The 13,597-nt window shown below is 44.2% G+C and overlaps 1 protein-coding gene across 3 annotated transcripts in view; it reads left to right on the plus strand.

The window, feature by feature from the left end:
* The window catches only part of RUNX2 (runt related transcription factor 2), a 251,017-nt gene that overhangs the window by 179,942 nt on the left and 57,478 nt on the right, over window positions 1-13,597 (plus strand). For all 3 annotated transcript variants that reach the window (XM_019520966.1, XM_019520967.1, XM_019520968.1), the window contains one exon: window positions 9,829-9,990. In XM_019520966.1, the coding sequence (XP_019376511.1) occupies window positions 9,829-9,990 (162 nt within the window). The remainder of the gene's footprint in view (window positions 1-9,828; window positions 9,991-13,597) is intronic.

Genomic DNA, 13,597 nt, shown 5'->3' on the forward strand with positions numbered 1-13,597 from the left:
TAGTGGTGTCCACACTACATGTGCTTTGCCAGTTCAGTGTGCTGGTTTTCCTATACCGGTAAAGCACTCCTAGTGTAGATGTCACCTTTGAGTCAGTCTGGAAAGATTTATGGTTTCATGTTTCAAGTGGTTTTGACATGATACCAGCTGAAACTCAGCGGTTTTGACAAAGTGTTGTGGCTTTTATTTAAAAGAAAAAAAAAGTTCAACCAGTTTATTGATTTGCAGTAAGGCAGAGAATTAAGTGGGTTTGTCTGAACCCAAAACTCAAGCGAAACCTCGCAAAAATTGAAACAAAAAATTCCTCTTGTGACCCTTTATGAACAGGAGCTGCCAAATTTTTCACAGGTCTAGAACAGCAGTTTGAAGTGCTATAAAATACATTTATAAATATCAGGGGTCTTGACATCTAGCAATATCTCAGAACTGGCTCCTTTACCAGGCTTAGTTGGGCTTATGAGATCTGGATTGACTTCCTATCACCCTAAAGTTAAGAATTGGCAAAACAAAGTCCATGGGTTTCAGCGTACCATTGTGTCTTATGGTAACTGAGGACATGACAAAGCTCCCACTAAAATGTCTGACTATATATTCCCATTTCAGTCGGGGCAGGAAAACCCTAAACCCGCCTCCATAGTTTACCCATTGTGCAACCCTATCCTTACGGAGCAGGGTGGAATTTTTCCTGACCCCATCTGGTGATCAGCTTATGCCCTGAAGCAGGAGGACTGAGAGCCCCTTATAATTTTCATCCTAGCTAAGCGTAACTTCATATGCCGTTCCCATTCACGTAAATGCCTCCTGTAAATGTGCTGCTGGGTTTGATTAATAATGTAGTTCTTTTCCTCGTTATGAATCAGCAGCAGCTCTTACAAATCCTGGAGGTGAATTTTTTAGGTGAGGTTTAAAATAAGCTTGACTGCAAAGAAGGCGTTGGCGTTTGCTACCCACTCTGCAGAGCCAAAGAGTTAGTAGTTAAAACCTAGGACAATTATGCCACGAGAGACTCGATCTAGACGAGAGAGCTGGTGCTGGTAGGGCAGAGGGAAATAACCTGGACAGGAGGATGAATTGACTTCTCCTTCTAATCGTAGAGTGTACTTTTTCCTTGCCAGTGGTGGGAATCTTTAGACATCCTGACTTTTGAATCCCAGCTAGCAGTGACAACTCCTACTAGTCTGTAAAGTTTGCAGAGAGTTAAGATGCACACTCCATTTACACAGGCCCTGCCGTAGTCTTCCACACCTTTGTCTCCTCCTGGGTGCACTCAGCTCTTGAAGACCACTTGCTAGCTTTCTAACCTCCCCTTTAATAGAATGGTTAGTATGAACATATTATATTTGCAATTGTTCTGTTAATTGCATTGGTTTCGGCATCTGGTTTTGGGTGCTACTCAAGTCAGTAATTCTTAATAGGTGGGGCAGATCATACTCTATGTATTAGGCACCTAAGTGGGCTTAGGTGTCTTAATAAGATCCTATCCACCTTGCTCAAGCCCATGAGAAACTGGTAATACAAATGTTGGGTGGGGGGAGGGTAGAGGGTGGAGAGGGTGTCTTCACCTTCACTATTTTGGTTTTTTGTGCCTTCATTTTAAGGCTTAGTTGACAGCATGTTGCAACAAAAATAGATGCATTAGTGGATTTTAGTGACTGCAACAGGGTGGAATAAGATTGCACTTAGGTGCGTAAATCCACTTAGGTGCCTAATAAGCAGAATAAGATCCAGCTCACCTTGCTTCAGAAGAGTTGGCTCCTTCCACTGGGACAATTGTGATATGTTCGCTGGCAGTCCCACTGCGTTGTTTCAGGGATGTCAAGTCTGTTGTTGTACAAATCAGGCCAGAGAGAGACAAGGTCTGGGCTTCAGGGAACAGTGCAAAGCATCTCTTTGATCAGTCATTTGCTTGACCATAGCAAATGACTGAGTTTATGCCACTTTGGTTTAATTATAGGGGAAGAAGCTATATATGCTACCCACTTCAGCCAGCTAATTTAATGGGATGCTGTACTTGTTCCAAGTAACCTCTCCAGATGCTGTAATATGTGCCCACAAGCCTATCAATAATAACTCTCCACTGATCTCTTGACATGGGCATTTCAGCTGACAGGGCATGGGTATATAGTTCAAGAACTGACCCTTGTACAAAATCAAAGGGTTTTATTACATTTGATTGAATTAACAAGGAACTGCTTTGGAAATCCCTTATTTTAGTAAATTTGAACTCAGTAACAAAGCCAATCCCCCCCCCCACCCTCAACGGTTTTTGTTCCTAATAACCATAGTGGTAAACAACTGTTTCTCTGCAATATGTTATTATATAATAATTGTTTTATTACCAGGAAGCACATAATTAAGCTGCTTTTGTTTCATTCCAATTGAGGTTTTGCATAATTATTCCATGATTAAACATAAATTGTATTTAAAACCTGGCCAATTCCCATCTGAGTATTAAGAACTAAGCAGATGCCTTTACACGGTTGCTGGTTCATTTTCTGATTCCTTCTCTTTTTCCAAGGTGATGTTTATTTTCCTGTAGTACCTGAATGCAATTTGCAAAAAATTACCCCATGATTCCAAACCTGCAATAGGATCAGACTCTTGCAGTGCAAGGCATGGCTTAGCACCAAGTGGCCCTTATTCAACATGGCATTTTAACTAGCATTCTGCAAAAGCAACATTGAAGGGTCATTAAAAAACAAATCATCCAATAAGCAGATACCTTTGCTGAAGTAGTGCAGATCCAATTTGAGCCCTGCGTATTGCTCATAAATCAAGACTCCTGTCTCCTCACATTTGGATGCTGGTATATTTGCGATGTCTTTTTTTCATTTTTTATGGAACTTAAATAACTTGCCGGCGTATCATATTACCCTCCCATTCAGACAGCAAACTGCTGCATCAATTCTTAAACATGAAACAAGGAAAATTGTTGTTTTTCTAAAATACAACCGGTGAGGATTAGCTTCTATCAGGCGGGAAAAGCCACGGGCGTAATGGCAAGAATGCGGTCAGTATGAGTAGTGGAGTCTCAGCTGCAGAGCTGTAGAAACTGTGAAGTGGGAGTTAAGTGAGGTTTCATGCTCCATCACCGCTGTGGCACCATCTGATCTATAGGCAATCTGTGACTTTAGTAACTGAAATAACAGTACTCAAAGGTTATGTGAAACATGCTTTTTTTTTCTTTCTTTTTTTCTTTTTTTTTCTCACTTCAGCAGCATTTAACTTCCATTTTTCAGACTGGGCAAAGATTGAGCAGTCTCTCTCATTAACTCATAATATTTAGGGTTGCAGCAGCCAGAGTTAATGCATTTAGGGCTGGATTCTACAGCCTGACTTGGATTGAAGTCAGCAGAAAACTTAGAAGGGCTCTTAGATGGTGAAGAGAGTGACATGATAATTTTGGCCAGAGAGGAAAATCCATCCTTCTTCAGATGGCAAGCACAAAGCTTGCGAACCAGGGACATTTCCCCTAATTCCTACTTTGAGCCTTTAGATACTGGTAATGCTGCATGCCACTCATCTGCACAGAGGTGAATGCCACCTAGAAGGAGAAGACCCTTTTCTGGGCACAATGCTGTTGTATGACAGGAAGAGGATGGTGTGAAGCAGCTTGCCTGACCCACAAAATCTGTGCAAAGGCCTTGTTTAGGATGTTGCTTCTGTTAGTCCCTTAAGAATGCCACTTTAGCATCAGCGGGGCGGTTTTGCTCATATAGAAGATTACTATACTGCTTAAACCCAATGTGGAGATACCCCCCACACTGGGCTGGATTTTACTTTTAATGAGAGGTGGCCCAAAACACAGCCCAGGGTGTTTTGCACAGCAGAATGTGGCTGCCTTCTAGATGTGGCTCAAACTACAGATGCCAGCAGGTCTGGCTGTGGACCTGGGATTTCTACCAGAGGGTTACTCGCGTTGAGAACAAGGGTAGCTGTAATCAGCTTTATCTCATGCAAATTAATTGCATCCTTCAGGCAACTGGCAAGTAGCCATCCAGAGCCTGTATTAGGAAAGATTTGTCTCTCTCCCCTTCAAGTATCCTTCTCTTTTCTCATTTTATAGTGTTTGGCCTTCTAGCTAGAGGGGGGTGCTTACTTGTTTCTTTCCCTAGAAATGTCACTGTGGGATGGGATGGAGGGGATGATTTCTGTCAGTTCTGGAAGCCAAAATCTGCCTTCATTTTATCAGGGTGTAACTCCTCTGGATTTGCCTTCAGCGGAGTTCTCGGTGAATGATGCCGGACACCCAGATTTTGAATAAGTGTAGGCAAAACCCACACAGCCGAGTTTTCTACAGCGGTTGTCCATTTCCTTATGCTGAAAGCAGTCTTGGCTTTGCTCAAATCATAATTGAAGATATCTTACTTTAAATATTTACCAAAGATAGGTCCAGACAGCTCGTTTGTCAGCATCGGCAGTAGCACTAACAGAGTCAGCAGCAACGCGGCCGTGGTCCCAAGGCTGAGCGGGGTTCAAGCGAGAGCGTTTTTGTAAAGTGCGTGCGTGCATGAAGCTTTCAGACTGCAGAGCAAGGGCTCGGCGAGCCTGTGTGCCTGGCGAGCGTGGTCTCTGGTGCTCGCTCAGCTCGGGGAACGGGAAATTGATCTCTTTCCACTGTAGTTCTCTGTATGTGTCATCGCGTAGTGCCAAAGCAATGGAAAAGGCTGCTCAGCGGAGCTTTGCAGGGTCTGTTTCTCCTCTCATTTGCACTGCTGTCAATCTGGGCATTTCCTTGGGGGTCAGAGGATTTTCACCGCGGTAGAGCGAGTGAATTGACAGGGAAACTGGAACGCTGGCTTCTAATTTCGTAACGTCCGTCCAGCGTTTGGCTAATTTTGTAAACAGCCTTCTTTTTTCCAGGAATCCACTGAGATGCACACAAAAGGCTACAGGAGACAAGTGTCAAAGAATGTGTAAATTTACCAGCAGTAACTACGAATGTGGGAATAAAGTACTAGGGACAAAATAATATGCAAGATTTGATATTTCCTGCTATGTAGACGTTTACCTGGCAGTGCAAACAGGAAGGAGCTGTTTATGTATTAGTTTAGACCTCACCCATGCTGACTTGTTTCAGCCGATCTGTGCATTATGTGTAGCAGCGTATGCCCTGTTGCAAATGACTGTTATGAAAGAAGCACTTTTCTTCACACCCACGCAGGCATAACAAAAAATGTTTACAAAAGGAGGACTGCTATTAGTAATCCCTGCAAATTCTCAAGTACAGAAATACGGGACTTGACTCCATGCTTTATTCACCTCGGTGCTGGCCTTTTTTTAGGGTCTATCTCATTGTTGCCTTTGGGGCGGGTGGGTAGGTCATTCCTCCCCTTGCAGCTGTTCAATGAGCTTTTTAAGTTTTTTTTTTTTTTTCAGGCAATGGCAGGCTCCCTCTGGTTCAAACCTCTGGGATTTTTCATATGTTGTAGGCTTTTAACAATTGGAAAGACTTGCTGGGCCTGTCAGAGCTCCTTTCCATGACAATGCAAAGCTTCTGGCCTACAGAAGATGGAAACTGCTTGATCACAAGTGACTCCTGTAAGGCCCCCTCCTTCCCACTGTCTCCCATCAGAGCTAACAAGAGAATTTGCTTCTCAAGCAGGGCAAGGGAAAGGGCACCACTAATTGGCTTGAAGGTCATTGCATTTGCTTTGTTTGCATGTATTAAACACCTCCACTATCCAGGCTAAGTGGGCACTTGGCACACAACTAGGAAATAGTAACCTTCTCAAAAATTTCCCTGTAATTACCTTGAAGGCCCTAGGCTGAACTTTGCCACATGGTTCCAGACAAGGTTGCACTTGGACCAGGCGTGTTGGGAGTAGGAGGCAGCGGCATAACTAAGGCAGGGTGACTGGGGCAACCATCCCAGAAGCTGACTTTTTTAGGGGAAAGGGGTGAATAAAACAGCTGCTGTCAGCAGCTGCCCAATTGCAATTGAAATCATGCTGGCATCACAGCGGCAACTGGACGTTGCCAATGCCCCAGTGCCTGGCCGCTTCGTTACCCAGCTGGTAGCAGCAACTCTATCAGCACTTCAGATTGGGCTGAATCTAACTGTAGTAACTGGCTTGGTTACTAGAAACCTCAGATGAACATCATCCTTCCTGGCTTCTAAGGGTGAAAACAGACATTGGGTTTATCCCAGGTTGGATTGGTGAGAAATGCGACTTATCAGTTGGTATAGATAGGCAGCACTCCCTTCCTCCTCCACCCGCCCCCCAGCCGGCGCACACGAAATACCCACAGCTACCAGTGCAGAGGAGTTTGTCTGAAGGTTTCTGCTCAGGGACCTTGTGAACTAGATGCTTCCATGTCCTGCTTGCTGGCAGGCCAAACACCATGTATGAAGTCAAGCCGCCACAGGGAGATTCTCCTCCCCGCCCCGAGTTAGGGCGAGGGGACCTCATTACTCTGCACTATTGTGGATTGCTGCTTTCCTCCCTGGTAGTGACTCGGAGTTGCAATACTGACTTCTTATATCAGCGGTGCCCGGGCTTTGGTTTTGTTTTGCTTTCATTGCTTGCTTACTGATGATGAGGAGAGGATTTGGACAAAAATGCATTTTAGGTGCTATAAAGTGGGGGAAGCTGCTGCTGAGGAGTGCGAGGCTGTTATAAATCTACATGTGCACCTCTGCAGTAGCCTGCACGAGCCACACACATGAGCCCCGTTGCTTTGAACCTGGATGAAGCAGGGTTAACACTGGAGTGGTGTCTGCGCCAGTTCGTACTTCGATTTGCCATGCAGCTTTAGAAATGAGTTTGAGTGTTGCTACATTTACCCCGCTAGGCAATCATGCAGACAGGGTAATTAGATGTATCCTTTGATAGCAGTACAGCTGTTATGTCTATACCAGGGTGCTCAACCCCACCCACAGGCCAGATCTGGCTCCCCACAGGTGGGGCACCCCACAGGTCCTAAAATTTGGTGGCAGGGGAGCAGTTGGGAACCCTGCAAGCCGAATCGCGTGGCCCTGTGTCTGGCCCACAGAGCAGCGCAGGGCCCAGTCCTGGCATAGGGTGCCAGGGCTTCATTCCAGCACACAGGACCCAACGTGGCTTATGGACTGGCCCTGCAACACTCATCTGGCCCCTGGGCCCAAAAGATTGAGCACCACTGCTCTATACCCTCAGCCTTCATTTTTCTGCAGAGCTCAAGCTGAGCTCTCTTTTTCAAAGAGAGAAACCCAAACTAGGCTAGGGTCCTGTTGCACTAGAAACATCTAGGAGGAGACAGTCCCAACTCCAAAGGACTTACAAACTAAATAGGTGATGCAAAGAGATGCGGAAACACGCTATGATTATCCTCATGATATAGCTGGGGTATCGAGGCACAGAGAGGGTGAGTGACTGGCCCAAGGTCACACGGGAAGTCTGTAGCAGAGCCAGGCATTGAATATTGACTTTCTGAGTCCCAGTGACTCACAGTGCCACCTCTTTCTCTTGCTATCTTATGCTGTGTATTTAAAACTCCTGTTGCTCTCATGACCTTGTGCCAGCCAAGTGTAAAAAGTAGGATCCTGTTGACATGACCCAGAAGTCTCTGTTTTTATTTTAAGCTGGGGTGAGCCAACGAGGCTGCGCTTAGATGTAGGCTTAGGCTAGATTTCAGGGTCCAAGGCCAAAGAAGGACTAAGGTTCAAGGTACCACGATGCCAAAATACCACAAAAGTCTGGCTTCCGCCATTTCATGTGGCAAACATCCCATGACTGCAATTATACTCATGAGCTTCTCACATCTTGGACCAAATCCTATAAGAACAGCCATTCTTCTGATATTTTTTCTACATTTTAACTGCAACTGAGGCCCCTTCCAGTATTGGATCTGACCTCGAATCAAAACCATAAAGGAGGGCTGGGTTAGATCCAGTTTGGGACTGACAATCTAGGGTTTGACAGAGTCGGGATCTGCGGGTCTGCTCTTGACCCTTCATTACTGTTAAGATTGTTTTCCCAGCACACCTCTGCTTTTCCAGTTGCAGATTGCTTAACATAGACTGAATCATGAATAGCCGTACTACCGTGAAGCAGAGAAACATGTTGATATCAGATACAACAACGAGAGTCAGTCGGATTTGAAGCCGTGCCAACCTATACAACCCATACCTTGAAATTGTTAAGACAAAAGTTGTTCATTACATTTAATGATCAAGTGTCCTTCAGATTTCTAAGGAGCTTTTATGTTAACCATTTATATTACTCAACTGTAATATAAACGGCAAACTCAGGGAAAATCCTTTTAAAATTAAATTGGACAGGATTTTTTTTATCTATATAGTTATTTTGCTTCAAGGAAGTATCTGCTTTCCAGACATCTCTTCAAACAAATCATGTCTGAACAGAAAAAATAAACAAGGAATAGCTGAAGCTACAAGGTTTTTCTGTGTGGAAGAGCAGAGTGGGAGGTTTTTTACGTTTTTTTGTAAGAAGATGAATTTCCTGAAAAAGGGGGCTTTACTTCTGCCATGCAGCTATTGCATTTCCATTGACAAGGCACAACCTTGGCTCAGTGTCTTGAGTGTAGTAGCTTCTTGAGTCAAACTGGAGCTGATTTGCTACCTTGGAAATGGCGGAGAAAATTTAGAAATTAGAAGAGAATTTGGACATTAGAAGACACTATTTCATAGTCAGGGCGGCTAGGATCTGGAACCAACTTCCAAGGGAAGTGGTGCTGGCTCCTACCCTGGGGGTCTTTAAGAGGAGGCTTGATAATTACCTAGCTGGGGTCATATGAGCCCAGTATTTTCTCCTTCCCAGGGCAGGGGGTCAGACTAGATGATCTATTTAGGTCCCTTCCGACCCTACATCTTTGAATCTATGAAAGATGGGTTCCCAAGTGTACAAGTAAATTCAGAGGCAATGCTATATGCAGTATTCCTGTACATCATGCAGATCCCAACAGAAACTCTTCTGGTTAGGAAACGCTTTCGGGTTTTTCACCAAGATAAAGAGAGAGAATATTTATGATGAATTCCTGTTTCCAGTGGTGATTCAACAGATGACAGCTAAAAATGAAAGTTGCAAATCGTAACGATAAGAAAATGAAACTCGCCTTCCTCTTCTGTCATCCAGTGCAGTCACCAGAAGGTCATAGGAAGGATAACCTACTGGGCCTTGAATCTTTGCCTCCAAAGTAGTCTATAAAAAGTACATCAAAAGGCATTGTTAAGTTTCAATGGTTACCCCAAACCATTTGGTTTCATATTATACTTACGGTGACTGTAGGTAATCGGGTTAGAATTCAAACGTGACCTTTTTTAGACAGATGCAAATAGGACCCATGACATTTTCCCTCTTGGATCACTTTCTCAGCACTGAAAACCCTTCTGTTTAATGTTGAAACTGGACAACTTGACAGATGCGGCCTGCAACTTTTGTGTTTCCCCTCCTCCCCCCACCCCACAGCTAGCTAAAATAAAATTAAAAAAAATCAAGCCTGATAGCACTGAGGTGTGGAAGGTGTTAACAGACCTGGGAGCTGATGCTGGAATTTTTTATGAGAGCTGGACAGGAGAGAGGAGGAATTTATGGACCCCTGACCACATTGATTTCAACGCTGCTTGCTACCATTTAAAAAATCAAAGGAAATACTTTGCTCTGTGCTGTTTGTTTTTCACCTGATTATTTTGCAAGGTGAAAAAGCACAGAGCAATGGAGAAGGAAAAGGGCATGGGGTGGGGGAAGGAAATGTTATTTCTCATACATTCCCATTCTTCATAACATCAGTGGGCTTAGATTTGGTTGGGGGAGCCCCTATGTCTTTTTATTTTCTTTCTTTCTTTTCTTTTTTTTTTTTAATGTTCTCTTTTGTTTTGTTTTCTAGACCCCAGACAGGCACAATCATCCCCTCCATGGTCATATGACCAATCTTATCCATCCTACTTGAGCCAGATGACTTCACCATCCATTCATTCCACAACTCCCCTCTCCTCCACACGAGGCACGGGGCTTCCTGCCATCACCGATGTGCCCAGACGCCTCTCAGGTAAAGACCACGTTTCAACTAAAACAATTGTGCAGAGAGTAGCAGGGAAGAATGACGGTGCTTATAACTGCGGTTCAGGAATACAAAGGAAGATCAGGATGTGGTACCAGACTTTCTGAATTAAAGGGGATCAAAATCTTCATCTTTTAAGGCTTGGATTTGAATGTTTAAGTGTTGCCACATTACTCTCGAACGTGTCGTTTAAATGTAAGAAATTCCATTTTAGGTCAGATTATCTTTTGCCGTGGGTCTGATTCCATTACGTTGTTTTCAGCCGAGAGCCATTTCTCTGCAAGTTTCAATGAAGTTGTGATATTTTTCTCTCTTTTTTTTTTTGTGATCCTTTAAACAGTCTTACTGCTGTCTCCTAAATTAGATTAGTCTCACTGGAAAGTGTCTCTATTTCTTTAATATTTAAATCTAAGGCTTATTTTTGCTTATTTCAATCCAGTAGGTCAAGAAAGCCAGTTCCCTTGTTAATGTGTACTTAAGATCCCTATCAGAAACTGGCTGGGTCACTTTTGGGTACAGGGCAGTCCTGGAAGGAGTAGGCAAGTTCAGAATGATCCAGGAGAGAGGAAATCGTAGGAGCCCAGACTAGACAACAACCAGGGACTGACACCTTTTAGCCAACACATAGATGTATATATGCTCTATGATCCAGCTGTAAGGGGCACAGAGGCAAATCCAGCTGTGGAAAGTCATTTGCTTGTCTGGCTGTAAAATAGGGCATGCAAGGGTGCGCAGTAACCTGGTTTATTTTGCCAGTATGGGGAACTCTTAACTGGAGCGTTACAATTCCAAACAGACAAATGTGGAAATATTAGTGACCTGTCTGCCAAAATGCATGTGTAATGTAAAGAGACCCTTTACTTTTCATTAATAAAGCACAAAGGATTGGTTTTATATAGCTATTTTTCCATGTTTGCAAGACACTCTTACGGTCTCGGATTCTAGTCCCATACACCTGTTTGACCTCCAGCCAGGCACATTTCTTTCTATCTTGTTTTCCCCTCTCCTCAAAGCTCTTAGTACTATAAATGTTGCTCACTTCACTGAGCTGCATCACCGACAAGCTGAACTTGAGCCAAGACGCATGTAGGATTTGATTAGTTTAGACTCCTTGATTTCTTTCATCTCGGAGGAGGGAAGCTTTGTTTCTCAAACAAACAGCCATGAGATCTCCCTGGTCCTAGCACTCTGTTTTCAGAGAAAGTAGACCATCCAAATGGGTCAAAGTTTCTGGCATTAGCAGGCAGGCACCTCTGTCCTCTCTTCAAGATGCTCGTTCAAGTTAAAAACAAAATCAGCTTAATTTGGAGGAAGTGGTTTGTTTGACTGGAGACTGATTTCTTGTTAGGTTGAGTCTCCTGATGGCCAGTGTAGCCCTGAGTTGTTTAACGAGTTATTTTTGCAGTTTTGCCCTGGGCAATCCCTGCAGGAATGGGCCCAGCTGGGATTGCAGCAGCTGTACAAGTTACTTGCCCTGAAGCCCCCCGCAGTGTGTATTCAGATGTAAGCGTCTCTCTCACGGGCACAAGCTCCCCAGCTAAAAGAAGTACATCACAGGGCCATTATTGAGAACTTCTCCACTGCACTTTGCAGCAAGCTATCCCCACTTCTCCTACCCTTCCCTTTTGGGGAACGGCTGATCCCCATTATTCCCTGGCCTTTTCCCATCCCAGGAGGTGCCTTTGTAACCTAGATGCCAAAGTGGATTTTGATTTTCTGTTTTCTGTGATACGCCTGGATGCTTATCTTGCTGGGGTCATCTGACTTCCTGCCCTTTGGGCAGGGGGCTGGACCCAGTGACCTTGCGAGGTCCCTTCCAGTCCTAATGTCCATGAAAACTATGAAACAGGGAACCTCCAGAATACTCACTAGCACTGGAGTTTCAGCCAAAGGCTTCCTTAGGTTGGTGACAGGCTCTCACTCGCAGCGCGGCGGTGCCGTGTTGCACGTTCCAAAAACCTTGCGGCCTCACTCGTGTGCCCCGACCAGACCAATTCCACTGCACCGAGGTGCCGGGCAGGATCTGGCCCGTATTGTTTATAAAGTGCAGAGAGGAATGTTAATTTAAAGCGTGGCTCTACTCTGTAAAGTGGCTGTGTAAAAATGCCACCTCCTTTACTCACCAGATGTGCTTTTCTTGTGCACCTTCCAGCTCGATTCTGCTGACTGCAGTGAATAAAAATAAGTCTGCACCAGTTCTTACTTCTATTTGCCGTGCAGCTTTAGAAGAGGAGTTTGAGTCTAATGTTCCTTACCGATTGTCAGTAGGGTTGTTAACTAAATCCTGATATGAGGACTCTCAGTCACACTTGGATCGCCTCATTAAATGCTACAGTAAGATGGGCTGTGTCAGAGGGTTGTGCTCTGAGCTAGGATCATGAGGCTTGTGTTCAATTCCTGCCTTCACCCCTGGCCAAGTCACTTAATTTACTTAGTGCTTCCATGAAATGAGAACAATGCTGTTTGTTATACAGCAGTATAATGGTGATTCTGAGGTGTTCAGATACTACAGAGAGGAGGGTCATAGAAGCACAGAGAAGTATTAAAGGGTATGCAAAAGTGGTAGGGGAAGGAGCACAGTTGTGAGTGTGCAAGCCTCCAGTCTTTATAACCAGCCATAATGAGCGTGAAGGAAAGAAGGAGGGTCTGTAGGGGCGGCACTTACAAGAATCAGCTTCTTTCTTGCAAGCTGAGAAAACCAGATCCTCATTCATACAATCCTATTTCCACAGAGTCATTTTTTCAGAGTAGAACCAGGCTTTAAAGAGGAAAAATTACATTCCTGGGAGCCCTTGAAAACCCCTCCTGCATGAGGTAGAAATTACAGCTTTACAAGGCCTGGAAGGAAAACAAAATTTGCTTCCTAGTACAGTGGCAGAAATCTGATTATCGTGTTTGTTAAAAATATACAGGGCATTTTAATGAATACCATATTCATTGCCTGTTGCTTAACAGCAAAAAGGAAGCAAAATAGTAACTCTCCACATTCAGGCATTTTTTTGGCACTCCCATAGTCCCAGAATTCCCTATTTAGCTCTACCACAGATTCAGAGATTCCCCCTGCTACACTCAAGATCCATCGTTCCATCACCCCTGTTCCACCCCTGCCTTCTTTCAGTTTTGTCAGCTAAGACATTCAAAAAGCCTGAACCCTCAACTAGTCAGTGCCTACTTGAACAAGCATTAAGCTGGTCAAGTTACATCTTAGGCACATACCTGATTTCTGTTACGAGTTGGGCGTTTGGGAGCACCTGGCCTGCAGCTGTGCGTAGCAAACTTTGACTGGCCCTCTACTTGCAATCTCTTGCGCATATATTGACAACTTTTCATAGAAGCAAGACATTGGGTATTAGGTCTATGTTGCATAAGGGCAGATGGTAGTCTTATGTATTGTTTAGATTATGGATTGTAGAGGATGGTTTGGAAAGGGATAATTCTGCCTCAGGCAAAGGGTTGGACTGCAATCACTAGTTGAGCTCTGGGCTAGGGACAGACATTCAAAAAGCCTGAGACTGAATTGATTCAATCTTTGCAGGTTAGTCTAACCTGGCTAGGCTAAATCAGTTTGTAACTGTACAGATATTCCAGAAATACA

The sequence above is a fragment of the Gavialis gangeticus genome, unplaced genomic scaffold (assembly GCF_001723915.1).
Source record: "Gavialis gangeticus isolate Ggan-Ray unplaced genomic scaffold, GavGan_comp1, whole genome shotgun sequence".
Lineage (NCBI taxonomy): Eukaryota > Metazoa > Chordata > Crocodylia > Gavialidae > Gavialis > Gavialis gangeticus.